The sequence below is a fragment of the Heterodontus francisci genome, chromosome 31 (assembly GCF_036365525.1).
Source record: "Heterodontus francisci isolate sHetFra1 chromosome 31, sHetFra1.hap1, whole genome shotgun sequence".
Lineage (NCBI taxonomy): Eukaryota > Metazoa > Chordata > Chondrichthyes > Heterodontiformes > Heterodontidae > Heterodontus > Heterodontus francisci.
In genome coordinates, this window is record NC_090401.1 from 64,779,310 (window position 1) to 64,796,119 (window position 16,810).

Genomic DNA, 16,810 nt, shown 5'->3' on the forward strand with positions numbered 1-16,810 from the left:
GACCCCTTTTAGCCCTCCTGACTCCTTGCTTAGGTTCCTTCCTACTTTATATTCCTCAAGGGCTTTGTCTGTTCCCAGCCTTCTAGCCCTTACGAATGCTTCCTTTTTCTTTTTGACTAGGCAGATTCAGAGTGTTGAAAACAGTGGAGGCACTAGAGTATAGAAAGTGTGGGGGCGGGTGTACTTAAAGTAATTAGGAGAGCCAAGAGGGGACATGAAAAAACACTAAGGCATTTTATAAGTATATTAAGGGCAAGAGGATAACCAGGGAAAGAGTAGGGCCCATTAGGACCAAAGTGGCAATCTGTGTGGGGAGCCGGAGGATATAGGAGAGGTTTTAAATGATTACTTTTCATCTATGTTCACTATGGAGAAGGACGATGTAGGTGCAGAGATCAGGGAGGGGGATTGTGATATACTTGAACATATTAACGTTGAAAGGGAGAAAGTATTAGCTGTTTTAGCGGGCTTAAAAGTGGATAAATCCCCAGGCCCAGACGAAATGTATCCCAGGCTGTTATGAAGGGCAAGGGAGGAGTTTGCAGGGGTTCTGACACAAATTTTCAAATCCTCTCTGGCCACAGGAGAGGTACCAGAGGATTGGAGGACAGCAAATGTGGTACCATTATTTAAGAAGGGTCGCAGGGATAAGTAGGCCGGTGAGTCTAACATCAGTGGTAGGGAAAATACTGGAAAACATTCTGAGGGACAGGATTAATCTCCAGTTGGAGAGGCAGGGATTAATCAGGGATAGTCAGCATGGCTTTGTCAGGGGTAGATCATGCCTGACTAACTTGATTGAATTTTTAGGCCATGACGGGATGTGTCGATGAGGGTAAAGCAGTTGATGAGCAGAGAAGGCTGAGGGGAGATATGATTGAGGTATACAAAATTATGAGGGGCATTGATAGGTTAGCGGAGGGGTCAATAACCAGGGGGCATTGATTTAAGGTAAGGTGCAGGAGGTTTAGAGCGAATTTGAGGAAATTTTGTTTCACTGAGAGGGTGGTTGGAATCTGGAATGCACTGTCTAAAGGGGTGGTAGAGGCAGGAACCCTCACAACATTTCAGTAGTATTTAGATGAGCACTAGAAACGCCATAGCATACAAGCCTACGGGCCAAGTGCTGGAAAATGAGATTAGAATAGTTAGGTGTTTGATGGCCAGCACAGACACGATGGGCCGAAGGGCCTGTTTCTTGCTGCATAACTTGACGTCTCTAGGACAAGACCATTCAGCCCCTTGAGCTTGTTCCATCATTCAATTAGAATATGGCTGATCTGTATCTCAACTCCCTCTACTCACCTACTCTGAGAGAATGAAGTGCATTAACACAGCAATAAACTACTCCTTCACTTTGGCACTTCCTATCAGCAAATACACTAGCTGACATCAACAAAAGTGGCGTTGAAAGATTTACCTGTAGTGTGCAATTTTCATTTCTTTTCAAGAATTCCACAAATCTTTCTACAACACCAGAGGTGTTGATTACTTCATCAATAGGAGGATTTGGCTCTACAAAAAAAACACGGTTTCAAAGAAAAAAATAAGCTGTAGGATTAAACAGGTGTTTCTTTTTAAAGCAAGTACATGCAATTTGAACTGTTTAGCAGCCTTTATACAACATTGGACTTGTGGTCCATTTGCAAGAAAATGGAAAAATCTATTTGTGCATTTTAAAATACATCCATATTTTTTATCTTGCACGCTAGGTCTCCAAATACAAGATGCACTGTCGGGTGTTTGATTTGGCAAATCCAAAATCTTTGAATTGAACTTGGGCCTGACCTGGTAATCACACTGCTACTCTTTTCAATACTTAATTCTTTGTAATTTTTAATTTTCTGAAAAGGGATATTGAGGTATTGGTAGATAGCTCACTCAAACTGTCAACGAAGAGTGAGACAGCAGTAAAGATAATATAAAAGCAAAATACTGCGGATGCTGGAAATCTGAAATAAAAACAAAGTGCTGGAAAAACTCAGCAGGTCTGGTAGCATCTGTGGAGAGAGAAGCAGAGTTAACGTTTCAGGTCAGTGAACCTTCTTCAGAACTGGCAGATATAAGAAATGTAAAAGATTTTAAGCAAGTAAAGCGGGGGTGGGGCAAGAAATAACAAAAAAGAGAAGGTATTGATAGGACAAGGTCACAGAATAGCTGACCAGAAGGTCATGGAGCAAAGGCAAACAATATGCTAATGGTGCACTGAAAGACAAAGCATTAGTACAGATAGGGTGTTGATGGACTGAAAACTGAACAGCCACAAGCACAAACATGAAAAAAAACAGTGGGTAGGCACAGTAGAAACAAACTGAACAAACTAAAACAAAATAAACACAAAAAATAAAAGAACTAAAGAATTGAAGATAAAAGTAAAATGGGGGGCCCGTCATGCTCTGAAAGCATTGAACTCAATGTTCAGTCCGGCAGGCTGAAGCGTGCCTAAATCGGGAAATGAGATGCTGTTCTTGGAGCTGGTGTTGATGTTCACTGAAACACTGCAGCAATCCCAGGACAGAGATGCAAGCAGGAGGGGGAGGTGGGGGGAGGGGGTGTTGAAATGGCCAGCAATCGGAAGCTCAGGGTCATGTTTTTGGACTGAGTGAAGGTGTTCTGCAAACGGGTCACCTCGTCTCCATTTGGTCTCCCCAATGCAGAGGAGACCACATTGTGAGCAGCAAATACAGCATTCTACATTGAAAGAAGTACAAGTAAATCACTGCTTCACCTGAAAGTAGTGTTTGGGGCCTTGGATAGTGAGCAGAGAGGCGGTAAATGGGCAGGTATTACACCTCCTGCGCTTGCAGGGAAAGGTGGCTTGGGAAGGGGACAAGGTGGTGGGGATAATGGAGGAGTGGACCAGGGTGTCTCGAAGGGAATGATCCCTTCGGAATCCAGACACGAGAAAGGAGGGGAAGATGCCTTTGGTAGTGGCATCACGCTGGAGGTGGCGGAAATAGCAGAGGATGATCCTTTGGATATGGAGGCTGATGGGGTGAAAAGTGAGGACAAGGGGAACGACACCAGAGGGAGGAGATTACTGTATTTAGTTAGCATTTAATATTTAGAGTAGGAATCTAGCACTAGGGACCAGATAGTTAATTATAACAATTTATTAAGGATTTAATAAGTATTTATTTATTTTAAATTAATTTATTAATTAGTGCTAGAAATGTCAGTTAGAGGAGTGAAGTGCTTCACCTGTGAGATGTGGGAGGTCCGTGACGCTTCCAGCGTTCCGGGCGACTACATCTGCAGGAAAAGTACCCACTTGCAGCTCCTCACAGACCGCATGGATCGGCAACTGGAAGCACTTAGGAGTATGCAGGTGGCGGAAAGCGTCATAGACAGGAGTTTTAGAGAAGTGGTTACACCCAAGGTGCAGGCACATAGATGGGTGACCGCTAGAAGGGCAGGCAGTCAGTGCAGGAATCCCCTGTGGCTATCCCCCTCTCCAACAAGTATACCATTTTGGATACTGTTGGGGGGGATGGCCTATCAGGGGAAAACAGCAGCAGCCAGAGCAGTGGCACCATGGCTGGCACTGTTGTTCAGCAGGGAGGGACAAAGCGCAGAAGAGCAATCGTTATAGGGGACTCTAAAGTCAGGGGCACAGATAGGCGCTTCTGTGGACGTGAAAGAGACTCCAGGATGGTATGTTGCCTCCCTGGTGCCAGGGTCAAGGATGTCTCTGAACGGACAGGGGGCATTCTGAAAGAAGAGGGTGAACAGCCAGAGGTTGTGGTACACATTGGTACCAATGACATAGGCAGGAAGAGTGATGAGGTCCTGCAGGGGAAGTTTAGGGAGTTAGGTAGAAAGTTAAAAGACAGGACCTCTAGGGTTGTAATCTCGGGATTACTCCCTGTGCCACGTGCCAGTGAGGCGAGAAATAGGAAGATAGCGCAGCTAAACACGTGGCTGAACAGCTGGTGTAGAAGGGAGGGTTTCAGATTTCTGGACCATTGGGATCTCTTCAGGGACAGATGGGACAACGTACAAGAAGGACGGGTTGCATCTAAACTGGAGGGGCACAAATATCCTGGCTGCGAGGTTTGCGAGCGTCACTCGGGAGGGTTTAAACTAGTGTGGCAGGGGGGTGGGAACCAGAGCAGTAGGACAGCAAGTGAAATAAATGAGGGGGAACTAATAAATAAGGCCAGTAGGACTAAGAGGAAGAGCAGGCAGGGAGATGTTGCGGAGCACAGTGGGACTGGTGGTCTGAAGTGCATTTGTTTCAATGCGAGAAGTATAACAGGTAAGGCAGATGAACTTAGAGCTTGGATTAGTACTTGGAACTATGATGTTGTTGCTATTACAGAGACTTGGTTGAGGGAAGGACAGGATTGGCAGCTAAATGTTCCTGGATTTAGAAGCTTCAGACAGGATAGAGGGGGATGTAGAAGGGGTGGGGGAGTTGCATTACTGGTTAAGGAGAGTATCACAGCTGTACTGCGGGAGGACACCTCGGAGGGGTCATGCAGTGAGGCAATATGGGTGGAGCTCAGGAATAGGAAGGGTGCAGTCACGATGTTGGGGGTTTTCTACAGGCCTCGCAACAGCCAGCGGGAGGTAGAGGAGCAGATATGTAGACAGATTTTGGAAAGATGTAAAGGTAACAGGGTTGCAGTGGTGGGTGATTTTAACTTCCCCTATATTGACTGGGACTCACTTAGTGCTAGGGGCTTGGATGGGGCAGAATTTGTAAGGAGCATCCAGGAGGGCTTCTTGAAACAATATGTAGATAGTCCAACTAGGGATGGGGCCGTACTGGACCTGGTATTGGGGAATGAGCCCGGCCAGGTGGTCTAAGTTTCAGTAGGGGAGAATTTCGGGAACAGTGACCATAATTCCATAAGTTTTAAGGTACTTGTGGATAAGGATAAGAGTAGTTCTCGGGTGAAGGTGCTAAATTGGGGGAAGGCTAATTATAACAATATTAGGCAGGAACTGAAGAATTTAGATTGCGGGCGGCTGTTTGAGGATAAATCAACATCTGACATGTGGGATTCTTTCAAACGTCAGTTGATTAGAATCCAGGACTGTGAGGAAGAAGGATAAGTTTGGCAAGTTTCGGGAACCTTGGATAACGCGGGATATTGTGAGCTTCGTCAAAAAGAAAAAGGAAGTATTCGTAAAGGCTGGAAGGCTAGGAACAGACGAATCCCTTGAGGAATATAAAGACAGTAGGAAGGAACTTAAGCAAGGAGTCAGGAGGGCTAAAAGGGGTCATGAAAAGTCATTGGCAAACAGGATTAAGGAAAATCCCAAGGCTTTTTATATGTATATAACGAGCAAGAGGGTAACTAGGGATAGGTTGGCCCACTCAGGGACAGAGAAGGGAATCTATGTGTGAAGCCAGAGGAAATGGGTGAGGTACTAAATGACTACACTGCATCAGTATTCACCAAAGAAAAGGACTTGGTGGATGATGAGCCAAGGGAAGGGAGTGTAGATAGTCTCAGTCATCTCAGTATCAAAAAGGAGGTGGTGTTGGGTGTCTTGCAAAGCATCAAGGTTGATAAGTCCCCAGGGCCTGATGGGATCTACCCCAGAATACTGAGGGAGGCAAGGGAAGAAATAGCTGGGGCCTTGACAGAAATCTTTGCATCCTCTCTGGCTACAGGTGAGGTCCCAGATGACTGGAGAATAGCCAATGTTGTTCCTTTGTTTCAGAAGGGTAGCAAGGATAATCCAGGAAATTATAGGCCGGTGAGCCTTACTTCAGTGGCAGGGAAATTATTAGAGAGGATTCTTCGGGACAGGATTTACTCCCATTTGGAAACAAACGAATTTATTAGCGAGAGGCAGCATGGTTTTGTGAAGGGGAGGTCGTGTCTCACTAATTTGATGGAAGTGACGAAGATGATTGATGAAGGAAGGGCAATGGATGTTGTCTGTATGGACTTTAGTAAAGCCTTTGACAAGGTCCCTCATGGCAGACTGGTACAGAAGGTGAAGTCACACGGGATCAGAGATGAGCTGGCAAGATGGATACAGAACTGGCTCAGTCAAAGAAGACAGAGGGTAGCAGTGGAAGGGTGCTTTTCTGAATGGAGGGATGTGACTAGTGGTGTTCCGCAGGGATCAGTGCTGGGACCTTTGTTGTTTGTAGTATATATAAATGATTTGGAGGAAAATGTAGCTGGTCTGATTATCAAGTTTGCGGAAGACACAAAGGTTGGAGGAGTTGCGGACAGTGATGAGGATTGTCAGAGGATACAGCAGGATATAGATTGGTTGGAGACTTGGGCGGAGAAATGGCAGATGGAGTTTAATCCGGACAAATGTGAGGTAATGCATTTTGGGGTATAAAAATTGGCAAGTCATGCTGCAGTTGTACAGAACTTTAGTTAGAATATTGCGTGCAATTCTGGTCGCCACATTACCAGAAGGACGTGGAGGCTTTGGAGAGGGTACAGAAGAGGTTTACCAGGATGTTGCCTGGTCTGGAGGGCATTAGCTATGAGGAGAGGTTGGATAAACTCGGATTGTTTTCACTGGAACGACGGAGGTGGAGGGGCGACATGATAGAGGTTTACAAAATTATGAGCGGCATGGACTGAGTGGATAGTCAGAAGCATTTTCCCAGGTTGGAAGAGTCAGTTAGTAGGGGACATAGGTTTAAGGTGAGAGGGGCAAAGTTTAGAGGGGATGTGCGAGGAAAGTTCTTTACACAGAGGGCGGTGAGTGCCTGGAACTTGCTGCCGGGGGAGGTGGTGGAAGCAGGTACGATAGTGCAGAAGGTTTTAGTCAGGCAGGCATCAAGATCGGCGCAGGCTTGGAGGGCCGAGTGGCCTGTTCCTGTGCTGTACTGTTCTTTGTTCTTTCTTCCTGTCGTGGTTCTGGGTGGGAGGGGAAAGGTGCAGGAAATGGGCCGGACCTGGTTGGGGGGGTGGGGGGTGGGGGGGGAATCCTCGGTTGAAGAAAAAGGAAGACATATCAGAAGCGCTGTCATGGAAGGTAGCATCATCAGAGCAGATGCGTTGGAGATGGAGAAACTGGGAGAGTGGAATCAAGTCCTTACAGGAGGCAGGGTGTAGTTGAGGTAGCTGTGGGAGTTGGTGGGCTCATAATGATTATTAGTAGACAGCCTATCCCCAGAGATGGAGACAGAGAAGTGGAGGAAGGAAAGGGAAGTGTTGGAAATGGACCATATAAAAAGGTGACAGAAGGGCGGAAATTAGAAGCAGAGTTGATAAACTTTTCCAGTTCGGGGCAGGAGCAGCAAACAGCACCGATCCAGTCATCAATGTACCGGAAAGAGAGTTGGGGAAGGGGGCCTGAGTCGGACTGGAACAAGGAATGTTCGACATATCCCACAAAAGACAAGCATAACTAGGGTCCATGCCGGTATCCATAGTAACACGCTTTACTTTAAGGAAGTGAGTGGAGTTGAAGGAGAAGTTGTTCAATGTGAGAAAAAGTTCAGCCAAGCAGGGGAGGGTGGCGGTGGAGGGGGGCTGGTTGGGATTCTGTTCAAGGAAGAAGTGGAGAGCCCTCAAACCGTCCTGGTGGGGGATGGAGGTGTGGAGAGATTGGACGTCCATAGTGAAGCGGAGGCGGTTGGGGCCAGGAAACAGGAAATTGTCAAAATGATTTAGGGCATCAGAAGAGTAAAGGATGTAGGTGGGAAGAGACTGGACCAGCGGAGAAAAGATAGAGTCAAAATCGGAAGAAATAAGTTCAATGGTGCAGGAACAGGCTGAAGCAATGGGTCTGCCGGGACAGTCCTGTTTGTGGATTTTGGGAAGGAGGTAGAAGCCGGCTGTCGAGGCTTGCAGGACTATGAGGTTGGAAGCTGTAGCGGGAAGATCTCCAGAGGAGATGAGGTCAGTGACAATCCTGTGGACAGTCACTTGATGTTCGGTGGCAGGATCATGGTCCAGGGGGAAGTAGGAATTAGTGTCAGAGAGTTGGCGCTGAGCCTCTACAAGGTAGGGTCGGTACGCCATACAACAACAGCACCACCCTTGACTGCAGGTTTGATGACAATGTCGGGTTAGACCTGAGAGTACGGAGTGCGGCACGTTCAGAGGGGGACAGTTCTAAAGAAGGGTCACTGACCTGAAACGTTAACTCTGCTTCTCTCTCCACAGATGCTGCCAGACCTGCTGAGTATTTCCAGCATTTCTTGTTTTTATTTCAGATTTCCAACACCCGAAGTATTTTGCTTTTAAATCAGAAGGGGACAGGTTAGAGTGAGTGGGGAGGTGTTGAGATGGTCAACGTCTCGCCGACAGTTTTCAATGAAAAGATCAAGAGCGGGTAAGAGGCCAGAGGGAGGGGTCCAGGTAGAGGGAGAATGCTGAAGGCAGGTGAATGGGTCTGAAGATTGAGGGGACAACTCCCGGAGGCGACACAAGAAGAGCTCAACGTCATGCCCAACGTGAAATTCATTGAGGTGGGGCGTAAAGGGATAAAACTGAGTCCTTTGCTGAATACAGAACGATCAGCAGAGAAGGGGAGGTCAAAGGGTATAGTGAATACACGGCAAGGGGTCAGATCAGAAAGGTTGGGGTCAGAGGGAAGTGAAGGGGAAGGAGGATCTGGAGAGGCATTAGTCCCCATCAGCTGCTGGAGCTTGCATTCCTTAACACCTGAAAGGAAGAAAAAAGGTTTTTTGTTAATGCGTCGGATAAGACGAAGGATGAAAATGAAACTGTGGAGCAGAACAGCTGAGATATCTTGGGATGCAAGCTAGAGGAACAGAAGTCCCAAAGAATAAGAATGAACTTGCATAGGGCACTGCCATTTGCCCAGCTGTGGAAGAATCCTGGGAAATCCCTACATCGAGTTTTCTTGCTAATTAACAATAACTAACTTAAATACGAATAACTAAACTTCTTCAATTTCATTGTATGAGACTTCACACTTGGTCTTTTAAAATGACTAAGTATATTGTAAATTAGAGTCTGCACTAGCAGTGGTATGACAATACTGACACAACTTGTTCTTTTACTCCTGTTTGTAATACGGCCTGGGTAAAAGCAGTTGAGAGGTGACAAACTGTGGTGTGGGCCTTTATTGACCAAGTGTTTTACAGGCCATGAAGATTTTGAAATGAACCAAATGGTCAAAAAGTAGTAGAAATCTAGCAGAGTGCAAAAACAGGTAGCCTGCTTTGAGAGAACAAAAAATCAGATAAACACCGTAGCAGAATCCCAGGCCCAGATGCTGGTCGGGCAGAGACAAAACAACTAAGTACCAAGGCCACCATGTTCTTCTTGCTTTAGTCCAGCTTGGCATTGGAATGTTTACGAGCTAATAGGAGGCCAAGTGTGGAAAGTCAGAGATCCAGAGACTCTGACCTGGCTCAGGTGGGTTTTTCAATCAATAGCGAGGTAGCAATTAAACTGGACTCCATAGGTTTCGTCACCTAAACAAAGTATAAGGCGGCATTCCCTGAGGAGAGAGAAGAGGTACTCAGCAAGAAATAGTTTGGAATCAGCCTGCAGAAGGATGGGCTGGTGGAGGGGCCACACGTGCACATGACACATTGACTGGCGTAACAGTGCCTAGGGCATGGCCATTTGGCGTAGGCACATGGAGATCGCGCTTCTACCCAGAGTGCAATGGTAATGCTGTTGTGCTTTACTACTGCTCAGACAGTAACATGGGTCAAGTCTTACTTAAACTGAATAAAATATAACTACGGTCACCATTAAGGGTTATCACTTCGAATCATTTCAGAACTTGACAGTGAAAAAGTTAAAGGTGTTAATTGACTTGCACCACCTAATTACTACACCTGGAAAATTGAGTAGCGTTTCAATCTTGATACTCCTGCAGAGAGAATGCCAACTGGATTAATGCTGAACGTTAGGCACCTAAGGCTAAGTAAGATGTGAAAATGTGGCTTGGAGAAAACAGCATTTTACAAGATTCCAAGTATGGATAAACTGAGCCCCAATAAACTGTTTGACAAAAATCACAATATGATCAAGGGACATATACTCAAGAGGAAAGTGGACAATTTAGACTTAAGTACTTCACAAAGAGGGTGATTACTGTGTAAAATTACTGCCCAAGGAGACAGAGGAATCATTAGAAAATTCTTGAGGGACGTGGATTTTTTTTTGAACAGAAGATGAGATTACGAGATATAAGAGGCATTAAACTTTGCACCTGGCTAGCCAGGCTGCACAATCTTAGAATCGATGTTTTTCAAGTAACAATCACGTAATAACTAGCACAATGGCAAGTGTCTGGTTTGATCTTCTGTGCTAAGGTTCCAATATCACCCATTAATCAAGAAAAAAAAAATCTGACTCAATTATATACCTCCTATCCCAGGAATATCTAAAAAAAAAATTAGGTGCAGTCCTGACGAAGCTACACATAGGATTACATACATGCTAAACAGCAGAAGCAGCGTACAATAGACAGAGCTAAACAATCCTACAACCAATGGACCAGATCAAAGCTCTTCATCCATAGCACATACTGTTGTGAATCGTGGTGGACAATTAAAGTGGAGAAAGGCTCCATGAACATCCTCAATGATGGCGGAGCCCAGCACGAGTGCAAAAGACAAAGTTGAAGCGTTTGCAACCACTTTCAGCCACAGGTGCCGAGTGGATATTCCATCTCAGCCTTCTCCTGAAGGTCCCCAACATCAAAGATGCTAGTCTTCAGCCAATCTGATTCATTCCATGTGATACCTAAAAATGTCAGAGGGCACTGAACACAGCAAACAAAAGCTACAGGCCCCAACAGATCCTGGCTATAGTGCTTGTAATCCAGAACTAGCTGCATCGCTAGTCAAGCTGTTCCAGCACAAGGTCAACACTGGCATTTACCAGACAAAGTGGAAAACTGCCCAGGTATATCCTGTCCACAAAAAGCAGGACAAATCCAATCCAGCCAATTACCACCCCATCACACTACTCTCAATCACCAAGTGATGGATGGGGTTGTCGACAGTGCTATCAAGCAGCACCTACTCACCAATAATCTGCTCACCAATGCTCAGTTTGGGTTCCACAAGTTCTCATTGGTCCAAATGTGGACAGAACGCTGAATTCCAAAGGTGAAGTGCAAGTGGCTGTCCTTAACATCAAGGCAGCATTTGACCTAGAAAACTAAAGTCAATGGGAACCACGGGGAAGTTCACCACTGCCTGAAGTCAGATGTAGCACAAAAGGAAGATAGTTGTGGTTGTTGAAGGACAATCATCTCAGCCCCAGAACATCGCTGCAGGAGCATCTCAGGGTAGTGCCCTAGGCCCAACTATCTTCAGCTGCTTCATCAATGATTTTCCCTTCATAAAGTCAGAAGTGTGGATGCTAGCTGACAATTGCAGTGTTCATTCGCAACTCCACAGACAGTGAAGCAGTCTACATCTGCAAACAAGACCTGGACAACATTCAATCTTGGGCTGAAAAATGGCAAATAAAAATTGCGCCACATAAGTGGCAGACAATAACCATCTCCAACAGGAGAGAATCTAATCACCTCCAGCTGACATTCAACAGCATTGCCAAATCCCCCATCGACCTCCCAGAGGTGACCATTGACCAGAAACTTAACTGGACCAGCCATATAAATAATGTGGTTACAAAAGTAGATCAGAGACTGGTTATTCTGCATTGTGACTCACCTCCCGACTTCTCAAAGCCTTGCCACCATCTACGAGACACAAACCAGGAATGTGATGGTGTGATTGGAGGGCTACAGGAAATTAGAGTCAGGGAGAGGAGATCATGGAACCAAGACTCGTGAGTCTGGGAGCAAAAGCAAGGATGGGCAGAATAGATGTGTAGGACAGGATGTAGGCAACAAAGTTCTGGTTGAGCTGAAGCTTGCAGAAGCTGGAGAATGAGAGGCAGGTCAGGAGAAGGCAGAATGAAACAGAAGCTAACTGCAGGATGCTAACCCCATCCCAAATAAAATCAGTCAATTCAGACAGAAAGTGAACCTAGGTCTTTCTTGGGCTCTGTACCTTACCAATTCACTATTTGCCCTAAGAAACAGAAAAATAAATTTTGCATATTATGCATTAACTTTACATATTGCACTACATGTGTTCTATAAAACGGAGTACACAACAGGATCATTTATATCTGATAAACTATTTGTATCTTGGCCATTCAGTCCTGAAAGCACATTATTTTATGCAAACCTTTGATCTCATTATGTAACTTGTATTTAAAAAGCACAGTTAGATTAATCAATTGAAGGTTAATGTTCAGATAGAAGCAGCATGGATTTTTAGTTCTTCCATACAAGTTGTCATGGAAGTGTTTTTTTTTCCTGTTTAAAAACAGTGTGCCTTTAAGACAGAGATGTTCTCTCCCTTTAAGAACAGTGTGTGCCAGTAGTAAGCCTGTTTCCTAGGCAACAGGAGAGAAGAAGCCACCTGCTGTATTGTATTAGTTAACTATGTGTAAAGACCAGCTAAAACCATTTTGATCTGGAGACCAGTGAAGCGTGCTCACTGAAGGAAGGATCCCTCTCTCTTAGCAGGAAAACTACATTGATCTACAGGCTGTGTTTTGCCTGGAGAGGGAAAAAACCCTGTAAAAGAAATCTTTGTATTGTAGCAAATTCCCTTTTTCTTCCCTACTCCAAGAAGTCTCTGTTTCAGGAGTGATTCTCTTGCCTGTTTGTGTTTGTTGGAATTTTCAGTAAAGTTTCTACTGAAAGACCACCAATGTAAAAATCCAAATAAATCTGTTGCTATACTCCTTGTTGGAAGAACTGTGTGATGCCTGCTGTAAACAAAGTGCTTTGAACGCCTATCCCTCAAAGGCTGTTTGTCGAATTCGTCTGGAGACTTTGAGTGGCATCTGACTATTCCACACTGGGACACCTTACCAACCAGGAATATAAATCATCAGGACTTGCAACCCAGCTACTTATTTATTCCTAAGAAACATCATTTTTAAGCCAGTTAACTGTTGGTTTTTGAACATGTGTGCGTGTTAATGAAGGTCAGGATATATAAGAAGTTATAAGGTCTTTCAGACATGGGTTTATCTCAATAGCGTTTAAGATTTAGTTTATTAATAAATAGTTAATTTGCTGTTTTTATAAAGATACCTGGTTTGTTGTGTTTTATTCTGGGGGGGGTCAATAAAGTGTTTAATTTGGCTAATTTCCAGTAGGTGGGAAAACTTTAATAACATGCTATGACCTGTGGAGTAATGGGACTGAACGGACAGTGCATTGCTCCTGCCTTGGTCACAACAAAGTAAAGAGCTCAGAATTCTAATTAGAAAAGTTAACTGCCATTTAAATACAACTGACAGTTAACTCACCCTATCTCTTAGTTGGGTTTCTAAGTATCATACTTCAAATACTAAATGTAAGCAAAAGCAAATGTCGGTTAAGAAGCACATTCAACAAATCAATGGGAGAATGTAGGCTGTGACGTCTGATACAAAAGTTTCAATTTTTCTGTTAAAACCTGGGAATCTATATTTTTATAAACTTAAAAAGGATTTCCTGGAATTTGAACCATCTGGAGATGGCTGAACTTCTTTAAAGGGAAGGTGAACAAAAAGGTTGACTAGTAAAGAAGTTTTTACTGGAAAGCATGTGATTTCAAGTAAACATAGAGGGGGTTTGACGTAAGAACTATTTTGTGTTCTAACAAGACCGAATTTATGGTTAGCATGGGACTTGCCTGGAAAGTTTTGGTTTCACTTTGAACTGTTAAAAGCCAGCTTTTTTTTTTGGAGTAAAGGGAGTTGTTGGAAAACAGAGGAACATCCAGGCCCCCGTTACCTCTCTTTGAAGAATCCCTGCTCTTGAAAATCAAAAGCCTGTATGAAGCTGTACTCTTGCCTCCTATATTTTGAAGGCATCTGGAAAGCTTGCAGAAACCTTGCATCTTGAAAAGGACTTTGCATCGAATGTGAGAGAATTGGCACCTTTGCTGCTGCACATCTGCTGTAAAACCTATGTAAAGCCTTCTGCAGTTGAATTTCTTTTTTGAACACCTACCCCAAAGAGACTGTTCATCAACCTCGCCTGGAAAGATTCCTAGTGGCAGCCAACTATTCGACTTTGGGACACCATACCATTACAAAAAGACTTCCTTCCATATCATTGGAAACTAAGTTATTTTTTATTATTCCTTCTGTTTCTTTGTAACAGATGTAAACAAAGATCCCTTTTGTTGTGTGTGTGTGTGTGTGCGTGTGTGTGTGCGTGCCCAAGTGAGAGAGAGCTAGGATAAAAATACAGGGCTTTAACATCTCAGGTCGTCTATATATTTACTTCATTATTACAAACCAGGTCTCAAGCAATAAACAGATAATTTTGTTGTTTGTTCGAGAAATGTGGTTGGTCTGCTTTATTCTGGGGACAAATAGAGTATCTAATTGGCTGTTTCACTAAATGGGAAAATTTATTGATATGTTGTGACAGGTGGAGGAGTGGGACTGAATTAACAGTGCACCCCTCCTACCTTGTTGGTAACATATTTAAAAGTTAGCAATCCCAATTCTCTCAACTGAAGATGAACAAGTAAACTATCAGAAGTAATTGTGGATTGTTTTAATAAAATAGATTAAACTGGAGTGTTTGCTACAGAGGTGCAGGGCAAGGCTAGAATAATTATTGAGTACCTTGTATAAGGAAGAGGATGCTGACAAAATATTGGTAGAAGTGGAGATGGTAGAGGTAATCAATGGGGTGAAAATTGATAGGCGTGATGCACTGGAAAGGCTGGCTATGGTTCAAGTGTTACGCTGCCTGGTCCGGATGGCTTGCACCCCAGGTTCCTAAAGGAAGTGGGTCTGGAGATAGTAGAAGGGATTGCCCATAATCTTCCAATATTCCCTAGATACAGGGAGGTGCCAGAGGATTGTCGAATGACAAATGTGATATTCATTCAAGAAAGGATGCAAGGACATTCCTAGTAGTTACAGGCTGGTCAGTTTAACATCAGCGGTGGGTAAGGTTTTAGAAACAATAATCAGGGGGATAAAAAGTCAACAGGCAGTTGGAGAGTTTTGAGTTGAGTTAATTAAGGAGTGCCAGCACAGATTCGTAAAATGCAGATTGTGCTCGACTAATCTAATTTTTTGATGAAGTAGCGAAGAAGGTTAGAACATAGAACATACAGTACAGGCCCTTAGGCCCACGATGTTGTGCCGAACCTTGAACCTACTCGAGGATCAAACTACCTACATACCCTTCATACTACTATCATCCATGTACCTATCCAAGAGTCGCTTAAATGTCCCTAATGTATCTGCTTCTACTACCACCGCTGGCAGCACATTCCACGCACCCACCACTCTCTGTGTAAAGAACCTACCTCTGACATCTCCCCGAAACCTTCCTCCAATCACCTTAAAATTATGCCCCCTGGTGATAGCCCTTTCCACCCTGGGAAAAAGTCTCTGGCTATCCACTCTATCTATGCCTCTCATCATCTTGTACCCCTCTACCAAGTCACCTCTCATCCTTCTTCGCTCCAATGAGAAAAGCCCTAGCTCCCTCAACCTTTCTTCGTAAGACATGCCCTCCAGTCCAGGCAGCATCCTGGTAAATCTCCTCTGCACCCTCTCTAAAGCTTCCACATCCTTCCTATAATGAGGCGACCAGAACTGAACACAATATTCCAAGTGTGTTCTAACCAGGGCTTTATAGAGCTGCAGCATAACCTCGCGGCTCTGAAACTCAATCCCCCTGTTAATGAAAGCCAACACCCCATACGCCTTCTTAACAATCCTATCAACTTGGGTGGCAACTTTGAGCGATCTATGGACATGGACCCCAAGATCCCTCTGCTCCTCCACACTGCCAAGAATCCTGTCTTTAAGCCTGTATTCTGCATTCAAACTCGACCTTCCAAAATGAATCACTTCACACTTTTCCAGGTTGAACTCCATCTGCCACTTCTCAGGCCAGCTCTGCATCCTGTCAATGTCCCGTTGCAACCTACAACGCCTTCCACACTATCCACAACTCCAGCAACCTTCGTGTCATCGGCAAACTTGCTAACTCAGCCTTCCACTCCCTCATCCAAGTCATTTATAAAAATCACAAAGAGCAGAGGTCCCAGAACAGATCCCTGCGGAACACCACTGCTCACCGAGCTCCAGGCTGAATACTTTCCATCTACTACCACCCTCTGTCTTCTATGGGCCAGCCAATTCTGTATCCAGACAGCCAACTTTCCCTGTATCCTATGCCTCCTAACTTTCTGAATGAGCCTACCATGGGGAACCTTATCAAACGCCTTGCTAAAATCCTTATACACCACATCCACTGCTCTTCCTTCATCAACGTGTTTTGTCACATCTTCAAAGAATTCAATAAGACTTGTGAGGCATGACCTGCCCCTCACAAAGCATTGCTGACTGTCTCTAATCAAACTATGCTTTTCCAAATAATCATAAATCCTGTCTCTCAGAATCCTCTCCAATAATTTGCCCACTACCGATGTAAGACTGACTGGTCTATAATTCCCAGGGTTATCCCTATTCCCTTTCTTGAACAAGGGAATAACATTTGCCACCCTCCAATCATCTGGTACTACTCCAGTGGACAGTGCGGATGCAAAGATCATCGCCAAAGCTGAAGGGAAAGCAATGGATGTTGTCTATATGAATTTTAAGAAAGCCTTTGACAAAGTACTACATAAAAAGGCTGGTTAACAAAATTGAAGCTCATGGAATAAGAGGGTCAGTGCCAGCTTGGATTAAAAAATGGGCTTAAGGACAAAAAAAAAGAGTGGTGGTAAACAGTTGTTTTTCAGACTTGAGGATGGTAGCCAATGGTGTTCCCCAAGGGTCAGTGTTAGGACCACTGTTTATATATAAATGACTTGGATACTGGAATACAGAGTAAA

At 44.4% G+C, this 16,810-nt stretch overlaps 1 protein-coding gene across 9 annotated transcripts in view; it reads right to left on the reverse strand.

Moving 5' to 3' along the window:
- LOC137347346 (importin subunit alpha-7) overlaps nt 1-16,810 on the reverse strand; it is a 238,812-nt gene that overhangs the window by 131,227 nt on the left and 90,775 nt on the right. For all 9 annotated transcript variants that reach the window (XM_068011816.1, XM_068011819.1, XM_068011817.1 and 6 more), the window contains one exon: nt 1,421-1,515. In XM_068011816.1, the coding sequence (XP_067867917.1) occupies nt 1,421-1,515 (95 nt within the window). The remainder of the gene's footprint in view (nt 1-1,420; nt 1,516-16,810) is intronic.